Source organism: Nerophis lumbriciformis, linkage group LG05 (genome assembly GCF_033978685.3).
Source record: "Nerophis lumbriciformis linkage group LG05, RoL_Nlum_v2.1, whole genome shotgun sequence".
In the NCBI taxonomy this organism is placed as follows: domain Eukaryota; kingdom Metazoa; phylum Chordata; class Actinopteri; order Syngnathiformes; family Syngnathidae; genus Nerophis; species Nerophis lumbriciformis.
Genome location: NC_084552.2, coordinates 28,030,381 through 28,042,439, shown reverse-complemented (window position 1 = coordinate 28,042,439; position 12,059 = coordinate 28,030,381). Strand labels below are relative to the sequence as shown.

The following is a 12,059-nucleotide window of genomic DNA, read 5'->3' as shown; positions in this document are numbered from 1 at the left end:
TATCCTTTGTCTTCTTGAGGGAAGATTCCGGGCCCCAATGACAAATCAAACCGAAGACCGTCTTTATATACTACGATGGAAGTGAAACAAAACTTGGGAGATGTTTAAGTTAACTAACGGCCTGACTGGGAATGGAACCCATTTTCCTTTAGCTCAGCTATCCTGGGTCTTGGTGTCATTATTTAGCTCACGTTTAAGACATATTTTTTAAGAACAGATACATTTTTGACAATTTTCCAACAATGTGTTTATTGAACACACCATGCACCCTCGCATGTTTGTAGCCAACATTTGAACAATTAGAAACTTAATCGGCATGATTTATCATTCATCATCTTTCATGTTTCCGTCTTCCGCAGTATGAAATATGTAGGCATGAGCGGCAGATATGTGGGTGTGGCTTTGCAGCTGAGAGGCCTCGGATTGGTGGAATATACGAATATATTCTGAGTGACATGTGAACTCGTAGGAGATGCCTTGTTAAGCGGAAAACATCCATCTGTGTTTAACCACGTCTCTCTGAGACCGATGACACTAAGATTGTTGTCTCTAATGATTTGTCACGTCATAACTTGCCACCTCGGTAGATTGCATGTGCACCTATGGCACGATCTCTGGAGAAAATGTGATGTATGTGTTATTCTACGACAAACGCAAGGCGTGCGGGAACTTTCCAGCCAGGCGCTGGTTAGTTCTGGCTAAACTGACTCCTCACCCGGGGTAACACCTGTGTCTCTCAAGACAGTGGTCAGTGACTTGCCGTATCACTGATTTGTTGCGGCCCTACCCTTCGGTCTTCAGACCAGGGTCTCCTAAAGATCCCAAAAAGTCCTTTCAAAAGCCGTGGAGACCTGGCTACTACAAACATGTCACTTTGATCACTTTTTACATTCACGAGCAGCACAAAAGCAAATCTTTTGCTGTCCAGAAAGAATGTAACGCTATTGAATGCAGACAAGTCAAAAACTAGTGGCAGGCAGACAACTAGAGAATTATTCATGTTTCTATTCCCACCCATCCCAGCCTAGGAATTACGATGGTATACTTACCAACTTTAGCCTCGGCACAGATTTCAGAACCTGTCTCAGTAAACTATGATATAAAACATTAACTCCTCCGGCTGGAGCGTTCCTAGTTACCACTTGACTGCATATCTGTAAAAAGGTTCATACGCTGTTATTTTGCAGTGTTTCTTCCTCAGGCCTCGAGCCCAGATGTGTACCGAGGCAAGTACAGAAGAGACCACCCTGATCCCGCAACGGCGTACGCAGATGAAGTCCGAGACATCGTAGAGCGAGTGCAGAACAAAGGAGGCAAGGTGCTGTGGTTCATTCTTTAGTGTAACTACACAAAGGGAGTTTGCGTGAATACAAATGATGCTCAGTCTTGATTACCATTCTTTTGCAGGTAGCCGCTATTATTGCGGAGTCACTGCAGAGTTGTGGCGGACAGGTCATTCCCCCCGCGGGCTACTTCCAGCAGGTGGCGCAGTACGTACTCCTAAAGACACGTTCATCTTCCAAGTCTCTTTTGGTGCGCTCATACCTCTCTCTGCAGGCATGTGCGCAAAGCAGGAGGACTTTTTATTGCAGACGAAGTCCAAGTGGGCTTCGGACGGGTGGGTACCCACTTTTGGGCCTTCCAACTCCAGGGCGATGACTTTGTGCCCGACATCGTTACCATGGGCAAACCAATAGGGAACGGACACCCGTTGTCATGTGTGGTCACAAGCAGGAAGGTGGCTGAGGCCTTCATGTCGTCAAGGATGGAGTACTTTAATACAGTAAGAGCGTATTATCATTATTTAGAAATAAATAACCTGTATCATACGCAATAATATCCACAATCATAATATCCACAATCATAATATCTTCGATACATTGTATAAAATAATTGAATTTAGTCCGAATCACCAAGTTTGTTTATTGTTGTTGTTGAAACAATGATTAATATATTAGTAGTATTCTACATTACTGTATTGTATTACTAGTAAAGTGTTTGCAACAAATATTATGAAATAATCATTTTTAATTAAAATACCCGAAGTTATATTAGATATGTGTATTATGATTTAATACTAGTGATGGCTAATCATTGTAGTTATGTAGTAATTATTTATGTGGTATTAGTATTGTGTATGCTATGTTTACTATTGAGAGATTTCCTTTCATATTCAGTAGAATGAAGTAATTTGATTTAATTCAATAGTTTATATTAAGGAGTATAAGCACCAATAAAAGAAAAATCATTTAATTAAATATTGTATATTAGTTAGTGCAAGTACAGATAGAATGAAATATTTTAAAATCACTGTAGTATATTAGTTAGTTGAATTATTGTGTATTATGTAGTATTATTAGTGATTATTATACATTGTAGTCATATAATATTTTTTGTGGAAAAAGTCCTGCAATATTTACTGTTGAAGATTTCCTTTCATATTTCAAATGTAAGTAGTATTTAGGGCTGCGAATCTTTGGGTGTCCCACGATTCGATTCAATATCGATTCTTGGGGTCACGATTCGATTCAAAATCGATTTTTTTCGATTCAACGCGATTCTCGATTCAAAAACGATATTTTCCCGATTCAAAACGATTCTCTATTCATTCAATACATAGGATATCAGCAGGATCTACCCCAGTCTGCTGACATGCAAGCAGAGTAGTAGATTTTTGTAAAAAGAATGTATAATTGTAAAGGACACCGTTTTATCAACTGATTTCAATAATGTAAATTTGTTTCAACTATTAAATGAACAAAAATATGACTTATTTTATCTTTGTGAAAATATTGGACTGTGCTGTCAAGCTTATGAGATGTGATGTAAGTGTAAACCACTGTGACACCATTGTTCTTTTTTTTTTTTATAAATGTCTAATGATAATGTCAATGAGGGATTTGTAATGACTGCTATGTTGAAATTGTAACTAATATTGATACTGTTGTTGATAATATTCATTTTTGTTTCACTACTTTTGGTTTGTTCTGTGTTGTGTTTGTGTCTCCTCTCAATTGCAGTTCTGAGTGTTGCTGGGTCGGGTTTGGTTTTGGAATTGGATTGGATTGTTATGGTATTGCTGTGTATTGTTTTGTTGGGATTGATTAATTTTTATTTTTTTTAATAATTTTTAAAAAATCATCGATTTAAAAAAAAAAGAGAATCGATTCTGATTCGCACAACGTGAGAATCGTGATTCGAGTTCGAATCAATTTTTTCCCTCACCCTTAGTAGTAATGTTAAGATTAGATTAGATTAGATTTAGATTTATTGGTCCCCTTGGGGAAATTCATTGAGACATAGTTGTACATTAATATTTTTAAAATCTCGATCATGAATACATCAAAGGATATACAGTACAAGCCAAAAGTTTGGACACACCATCTCCTCTTTCAAAGCATTTTCATGACTATTTACATTGTAGATTGTCACTGAAGGCATCAAAACTATGAATCAACACAACAAAAAAGGTGAAATACATGAAAACATGTTTTATATTCTAGTTTCTTCAAAATAGCCACCCTTTGTTCCGATTACTGCTTTGCACACTCTTGGCATTCTCTCGATGAGCTTCAAGCACACCTGTGAAGTGAAAACCCTTTCAGGTGACTACTTCTTGAAACTCATCGAGAGAATGCCAAGAGTGTGCGAAAAAGTAATCAGAGCAAAGGGTGGCTATTTCGAAGAAACTAGAATAAAAAACATGTTTTCAGTTAAGTTCATAACTCCACAACTCCATTTTCAGTGACAATCTACAATGTAAATAGTCATGAAAATAAAGAAAACACATTGAATGAGGTGTGTCCAAACTTCTGGCCTGTACTGTAGATATATTTTATAATAAAATTAATAGAATCATACATTACAATTTAAAAAGTGTTAATGTATTCCCAAATTATTTGATTGTGCAGGTGCCCCAAATGAAGCGTCCATTGCACGGTAACTGTAACGTGGGGACGCTGACCTCCATCATAGCGTCTTTCCTATGTGTGCGTGGTTTCCATTTCCCAGTTCGGAGGCAACCCAGTGTCGTGCGCCATCGGTCTGGCCGTCCTGGATGTGATCGTGAAGGAGGATCTGCAGGCGAAAGCTTTGCAAGTAGGCGAGTACCTGATCTCTCTGCTGGAGGCTCAGAAAGAGAAGCACCCTCTCATCGGTGATATCAGGTAAAAAGCATCACTTTCATAAAGGACGTAGGCGAGGGGCAGGACTAAACATGTGGGCTCCATGCAGGGGTCGCGGCCTGTTTGTGGGGGCAGAGCTGGTGAAGGACCGCATAAAGTTGACCCCGGCCACAGCAGAGGCCCGGGAGGTCATTTATCGCTTAAAGGAGCAGCGAGTACTCCTCAGCGCAGACGGACCTCATCGCAACGTGCTGAAGTTCAAGCCGCCCATGTGCTTCGACACCAACAATGCCGACTTTGTGGTGGACAAACTTGACCGCGTACTCACAGGTGCAACATCACACCTCTTAAGCATAAATGGCGGCTCGCCATTTAATGCTTTTTATCTGTTTGTTTTGTTTCTTCACAGAAATTGAAGTGGCAACAGGAATGAAGACAGCCAACTTACTAAATGGAGTGAATGGCGTCAATAAAATACACTTTAGAAAAGGTACCGTGTTTCCTCAAATATTGGCCTGAGCCCTAATAGACAGCATGCTTTAAAAAAATTAATTAATAATGTACACATGTTTAGAAAATGTATACATATTTTTTTAAATGAACCCGGACCCCAAAATAATTCTCCCCTTCATGAAAAAAATATTAGATGGTGCCACTGGATAGTACTATGATATCCTAGTTTCGTCATAAAGTGCATTCATCGTTTGGCTAACACAATATTTAAACATTGACTGCATTGGTACAAATAAAAGCCTTACCCTAAATAAACACCATATTTTATTGTATACTATAAAATCATGATTTGTGTACCAAAATACTATTTCAAATTGATTTAGAATTATTACAGCATATATTTGAAGTTAATTTGTGAAACTAAATAATAAATTAAAAAAACGTGTTTAAACACCTACTCTAAATACTGTAAACAACTTTTAATAAACATATGTATTATATATTATATTATATCATATATATTATATTATATATTTTGTTCAATCATTAACTCAATCCAAATAGCATCAATTAAAAAAAAAATTGCATTGATCCAAATCAATACTGTATACCAAATAAATGCATATTTATTGTTAAAAAAAAAAGACTAAATTAAAATACATATATTTTAAATATGAAATATATTTGTGGGACTTTTTTAAAACATGTATTGGTGTATCTTATATTTACTCTAAATTGTATTATTTTGGCTGCATATTAATTGTGAGACTAACGCCTTACCCTTAACAGATACCTAATATTCTGAGTTGAGCCACTAAATACTATACTGCCTTCTATTAGGAAAGATAGTCTTTAGTAAAAAAAAAAAAAAATAAAAAAAAAAAGACATGTATTTGTATGTTTTTTGTTTTAAGGTTCCACTGGTGACTCATCATAGCAGGGCGGCGCACATCAACCCTTCAAAACACCAAGAGACCAGAAACCTTCATTTTAAAACATTGATATTGATACGCTGCAGATTTAAGAGAACATGCAATGCTTGCTTGGTTGTTGTTTTAATAACTTGACTTTTGTTTCGCATTATCATTCATCATAATTGAGAACTCAATGAGACACACTGAGGAATAGTGCATTAAGGGTCACAATGGAGAAGGTCGGAACACATTAACAAGAGAACTTCAATTAAATTAAAGTGAGAGCAAGTGTTTGATAAACTGCTGATTTTGCAGTTTCTCTTCACTGTATTTTAGAATGTTTAATTTCAGTGGGTGCTACTAATCTAAATACTAATCAGATATGACTTTAATTTACAAATGCTGGTGCAATATGTGGCTTCTATTTGTGTAATTAGCGACTGGTTCAGATGGGCAATAATATTTGGAAAGACTTGACACTTTCATCACCCTTGAAGTGAATGAATGCACCATGGAACAAAAATATGCTTTTGTGTCTTTTTTTCCATTTGGTCCTTTTGAATCCCGACGTTTGATATGTATTTTAGGGATGTCCAAACTTTTTCTACCCTGTGTGGCATACATAAAAATTGAGGAGGATTGATGCAATATTTGCATTAAAGAAACATATCCAATGATTAATCTCAATAAGCTATCTGAACAAAACATTTTCATCCTAGCTTTGTGTTTTAGTGACAAAGCAAATCATTGTACAGTGGATCTCTGCTTATTTGTGGTTCTGCTTGTACATATATTTTTTAATCGTAACTAGTTTTTTTTTTGTAGATAAATAGAAAGTTAATAGACAGCCGTTTGTTTGCAGTATTTGCTGGTTAAAAAAAAAAAAAAGTGCTGCAGCTATGAATCCAGCAGAGGGTGCTGTCCACAGGTCAATTTACTCACATTTACTAGCAGGAAAATGTTTTGACTAGACATGTTTAACTGCAAGTTTTGCAAGTACAAAACTGTATGCCTGTACTTATCAATGTGTGAAAGTAAATTATAAATGTGTCAAATAACTGTGAAAGGCATATCTCGGGTTTCAAGTATTCAAAGTAGGCTTTTTAATGTTTGTGTTTGTTGTTTGTTATTCTCTGTGGGTCATGGAACATAACCCTGAGAACAGCAGGGAACTACTGTAATATCTAATATTGTATCTAATTATTAAATAAATCACTTTTTTAACAAAAATGAGCAGAGGGGAATTCCCCCTCGGGGAACACTCCGATTTTCTGAAAACAAATGTAGGATTGTGGACAAAAATGCAACTGTCAGGATAATTCCTTGTTTATTTCTTTTTTTATATATATATATAAAAACAACCTACTTTCCACTGCACGGTTGACACATCTCCAGTGCTAGTTGTTAATCGATTTTGGAGTCCAAACTTTAATTTCTCTTCAGCAAGATCAGTCCACACTGAATGAATCCAAGGGTGCTGGTGCATTTATCCCATTAGATAACCACTACAGAAGGGGAAAACACGTCAAGCGTAAGCCAAATGCAAACAGTATTCTAAGAATTGGATATATGGACTTACGGTAGCTTCATGCGCATGAACACACGGGCCATGAAGAAGCTGAGGAGCACGCTGACGAAGCCAATGAAGAGCAACAAGAAGCGGTTGAGTTTAGGGATGTTGGGTGCATTAGATCGGTCCAGGATGATGAAGCCCAGGCCTCCCATTGTGAAGAGGAAGCTGGAAGCCAGTCCTTCCATGATGTACTGTCCATTTACCCTTAAAAAACATGATCATTAGGGTTGCACCATACGTATAAATGATATCAATTTGGCCGATGATAAATCGTTAAATTGTGATAAAGCATGTTGATGACATATTCTGTCCCACAAATATGACAGCGACAAGTGAACAAATGCTTCTTGAAGCGCAATGTAGCATTCTTGCCAGCGGCTAACGTCACTCCACAGTGCAAAGCCACTTCTAAGTCAGCAATCCTTACCTCCATCGTGGCAAATAAACTATGTTTCTTACAATTATCATTATCACTGAAGGACAATGAATAGTTAAACATGCTGTACTACACACTGTAGGAGGATATGTTAACTGTATGATATAACTCTTGAAAGTAAAGAAAGGTAGGAAGAGCAATACAAATATTGAGAGTAATGATACCAAGTATAGTATCAATATATATTTTAATTATTGTTTTCAAACTCAGTAAGTCCCTAGACACAGGAGGACTTTTAAAGAGAAACTGCACTTTTTTTTTTTTTTTTTGCCTATCATTCATACTTCTTATGTAGTAACCTTCTATGTTAGCTACCTCTCTTTGTTTATAATGTATATTTTCAACTGGATCTACTCTGGGACGGCGTGGCGCAGTGGAAGAGTGGCCGTGCGCGACCCAAGGGTCCCTGGTTCAATCCCCACCTAGTACCAACCTCATCATGTCCGTTGTGTCCTGAGCAAGACACTTCCCCCTTGCTCCTGATGGGTGCTGGTTAGCGCCTTGCATGGCAGCTCCCTCCATCAGTGTGTGAATGTGTGTGTGAATGGGTAAATGTGGAAGTAGTGTCAAAGCGCTTTGAGTACCTTGAAGGTAGAAAAGCGCTATACAAGTACAACCCATTTATTTACTCTCTATATAATGCTGCCCTTTTTTTGCTGCAGCTGTTACATATACTGTAATATTGTAGATGGTAATAGGGATTTATTATATATTATATAAAAAATATAATTCAAATATAATATATCAGTATATATTATATACTGTATGTACATATATGTAAATATTACATATACAGTATGTTATATTTTATATTGCTACTATGGTACATATTTAGTCTACCTTTTACCTTTTGTTTTCACCGTCTTTTTGTGCCCTTGTGTGCATTATCCTTTCCATTCTTACCCTTTCATCCTTTGTAACTGAGCTACTGTGTGAAACCATTTCCCTTGTGGATCAATTAAGTTAGTCGAAATAAGACAACAGCACATATGTTTTTATTTTTTTTGGTGCATTCTAAATTGTAAATAAATGCGATCAAAACTCCGCTTACAACAAAGCCTATGGAAATCACACTATTCTGTTTATAAGAGCACTTAAAAACACCTTCATTTAGGTTTTATATACACACTGTAAGTATATATGTAATGTCGCAACGGGCACATTTATAACAACAAATAATATTTATGTATTTTGCTCATTTGAAGCATACACGGCTCATTAATTTAAAAAATTTATCACAAAGTTTGCTTTTTTTTCCCAACGTCATGATTTTTACTCACTGCAGACTTCTTGAGAGCCAACAAACATCACTTACAATGTCTGCTGTCATTAGGATGCCGACTGATAGAATCTTGTTTTAGTCCTGTTTGGATGAAGAATGACTCATAATCTTCGCAAAGAAAAGGGGGCTGGAGCCAAGCGTTTTTTTCGTGTTGTTTTTGCCATTCACGGGTCTAAATGTACCAACTTGTCGGATTATGTCCTCATCCTTCTCCTATCCAGGTGAGAGGCATGATTTATGATCTACAATAAACTTCCACAAGCAAGGAAGGATTGTGCCGATATAGGCACACAAGCTTGTGAATATAAATAGTTTGTCTGCATTAGCACTTACAATAGAAATACTAATACTTGGTTAATATTCAAGTTACAAAATGGAAATGGAGTTTTGTTGGCGCTTTTCGGATGTTTTTATAGGGTTTTATGGGACCTCCCATTGTCAGCGGACTTTTTTACAAGTTAAAATCAATTAAAAAAAAAAAGTTAAGTCCGTCATGTCTTTCATAATGATTGTGAACGAGAGGCAAAATTCCCAAAAAAGTGCAGTTCCCTTTTAACCTCTTAATGCCCAAGCTGTTTATATGCTTTTTTTATTTCTCTTTGCTATTTGGGCTTATTGGACCCTAATTAGAATAAAAACTAAGAATCATCTTTTGATATGATGTACTTAGTCCATAAGTACACAAACGTGTACTTAATGTTTAGTGACATGCTAATTCTTATTTTTACACTTTTTTTTCTCCAAATTCCATTGTATGTTATACTCTTCTGAAACCACCAGATGGCAGTATAAGTGTCCACATAAGCGGCCATAAGACCCTAATTCAGTAGTGTACACAATTTTGGAAATAAGAGCTAAAAGGTGCTGTCCACGCATGTGACCACTAAGACCTTTAGAGGTTTTAAGGGCAAAAAAAACAATTTAAATTAGAGCCAGTAGAAGGAAATAATTTACATATTTATCAATCAATCAACATTTACTTATATAATAGCCCTTAATCACAAATGTCTCAAAGGGCTACACAAGCCACAACGACATCCTTGGCTCAGATCCCACATCAGGGCAAGAAAAAACTCAACCTAATGGGCACAATGAGAAACCTCGGTGGGGACCCCCCTCTGGGCTACCGGTGCAATGGATGTCGAGTGGATCTAGTTAATAATGTGAGAATTTAATTGATATTGTTACACAACCAACCTGTACTTTTTGTCCGGTTATAATTGTGACCAAACATGATGATCTTTAAAATGTCAAGTATCAGTATGGCCAATACTGCCCATGTGATTGGATCGATGCCTAAATGTGTAGAATCGCCCAAAACTAATGTAAAGTGTCCAAACAACAGAAGAATAAGTGCATGGTTCATTTAAACAGAAGGGTAGATAGAACTGTGGTACAACCCAAAGTATATTACCAAGTAAATTAATGAAAGGGACAAGCGGTAGAAAATGGATGGATGGATTAATAATAGGTTTGACAAAATAAAACAACCAACAATGACGACAAATGTTATCACATACGTCAGCAGCCACATTAGGAGGCTTTGTTACCCGCTTTGAAATAATATAGCCTGTACCTAAATCATACTTGCCAACCCTCCCGATTTTCCCGGGAGACTCCCGAATTTCAGTGCCCCTTCCGAAAATCTCCCGGGGCAACCATTCTCCCGAATTTCTCCCGATTTCCGCCCGGACAACAATATTAAAGGAATTGCCTTTAGCGTCCTCAACAACCTGTTGTCACGTCCGCTTTTTCTTCACACAAACAGCGTGCCGGCCCAATCACGTAATATCTACGGCTTTTCGCACGCACAAGTGAATGCAACGCATACTTGATCAACAGCCATACAGGTCACACTGAGGGTGGCCGTATAAAAAACTTTAACACTGTTACAAATATGCGACACACTGTGAACCCACACCAAATAAGAATGACAAACACATTTCGGGAGAACACCCGCACCGTAACACAACAAACACAACAGAACAAATACCCAGAACCCCTGGCAGCACTAACTCTTCAGGGATGCTACAATATACATCCCCCCTCCCCCACACCATCTACCGAATTCGCAGGTCTCAAGGTTGACCTAAATATGAGCACATGTTGTTTACTTAGGTAGAAGATGCATGTATCTGAGTATTATTAGCAGCTGCATGATAAAAGGGTAATTACCTGTATGCAAGGAAGGCTACAGGTCTCTGATGTCCATGCTCGTCCGTCATCGAGCCCACACTTGGAGGCTCCACTATGACGTCATAGATGATTCCTGCCAGGGGAAGACGCGTATTCAATTAAACGGTCATTTAAAGAAATATACACGTAAAACACCTTATAGTATAAGTTTGTCCAACATGGCGGTCTATCTGGGAGCTTTAACGTTTGGAATTGGTTAACTGGGTTTCTAATGCTAGCTGAGCTCGAACTTTAACTCGCCTCTTTTTCTACTTTACGAGCAAAGTATAAAACCTAATTAACACAAACCTGTAATTCGTTTAGATATAACATTGCAGGCCGAGTGTGTTAGTGTCCTGTTACACGCTATTAAATTAGCATCCCTTTTAGCATGCTAGCTTACCACAACCCGTTAGCCTGTTAGCATGCTAGCCTTTACCTCCGGTGATGAGAAAGTAGGAAACAATAACAACAGCATACACTGTCATGGCTGACGGCATATGCACCCAGGAAGGTTTCTTCAGTTTTACATTGGGACATTCCAGCACAGTAAAAGGTATGTTGTATAAAGTCTCCATGATGCTGTCCTGTTCTTGCAGATCCTGCTTCCTCCTCCTCTTCTTCTTCTTCGTTGGTGTGCTCTTCGGCGACGTGTCCCGGAAGTGAAGTCGCGTTTACTTTTTATTTTTCGCACGTTAGTTTTACTACATAATGAAATATAAATATGAATATGTTGTCACTTGTTTCATGTTTTATCGCTTTCAAGTACTGTAACTAACCAAACCCTCAAGACATGATAAAAGTAAGATATTCAGACATTAACATTCAAAATTCAGTGTATTTCCTGCTATAAAGTACATTTTTAGTAATGTGTATGAAATATTTGTCACATACCATTGTCTAAACAAACACAATACTAAAAACGAAATCAGGAAAACTTCCAGTAAGTTGTTTAAAAATACATTATGTCATGTAAATTAATTAAACGTCAAAGACTTTCCACAATTTAGAAATGTCGTTGAAAAAGTTCCACCACAAATTTTAAGAGATCACACATTCCTATTTCATAATTGTGTTTTCAGGTTTGTTTGTATATAACTTT

At 37.3% G+C, this 12,059-nt stretch overlaps 2 protein-coding genes across 3 annotated transcripts in view; one reads left to right on the top strand and one right to left on the bottom strand.

Annotated features, from left to right (window-relative positions):
* The window catches only part of etnppl (ethanolamine-phosphate phospho-lyase), a 41,543-nt gene extending 35,212 nt beyond the window's left edge, over positions 1–6,331 (top strand). The window contains exons 6-12 of one of the 2 annotated variants that reach the window (XM_061960956.2): positions 1,202–1,318; positions 1,408–1,490; positions 1,558–1,783; positions 4,012–4,166; positions 4,234–4,454; positions 4,534–4,614; positions 5,492–6,331. In XM_061960956.2, coding sequence (XP_061816940.1) covers positions 1,202–1,318; positions 1,408–1,490; positions 1,558–1,783; positions 4,012–4,166; positions 4,234–4,454; positions 4,534–4,614; positions 5,492–5,514 — 906 coding nt within the window. In that variant the 3' untranslated portion in view covers positions 5,515–6,331. Of the gene's footprint in view, positions 1–1,201; positions 1,319–1,407; positions 1,491–1,557; positions 1,784–3,911; positions 4,167–4,233; positions 4,455–4,533; positions 4,615–5,491 lie in introns of those variants that run through there. The other variant, XM_061960957.2, reaches the window with a different exon arrangement.
* Positions 6,332–6,801: 470 nt separating this feature from the next.
* ostc (oligosaccharyltransferase complex subunit) lies at positions 6,802–11,612 on the bottom strand. The gene is made up of 4 exons (XM_061960958.2): positions 11,397–11,612; positions 10,958–11,051; positions 7,071–7,268; positions 6,802–6,996 (listed from the first exon to the last, which is right to left on the bottom strand). The coding sequence occupies exons 1-4, from the start codon at positions 11,533–11,535 to the stop codon at positions 6,978–6,980; spliced, it is 450 nt and encodes a 149-aa protein (XP_061816942.1). The 5' UTR covers positions 11,536–11,612; the 3' UTR covers positions 6,802–6,977.
* Positions 11,613–12,059: the final 447 nt, after the last annotated feature.

What these genes read in the sequence shown, in the direction of transcription:
- ostc (XM_061960958.2), bottom strand. Translation starts at nt 11,535, where the DNA reads ATGGAGACTTTATACAACATACCTTTTACTGTGCTGGAATGTCCCAAT. An exon ending in CTACTTTCTCATCACCGGAG is followed by an intron (nt 11,052 to 11,396) that starts GTAAAGGCTAGC and finishes TTCCCCTGGCAG; the next exon opens with GAATCATCTATGACGTCATA. An exon ending in GTAGCCTTCCTTGCATACAG is followed by an intron (nt 7,269 to 10,957) that starts GTAATTACCCTT and finishes ATGTTTTTTAAG; the next exon opens with GGTAAATGGACAGTACATCA.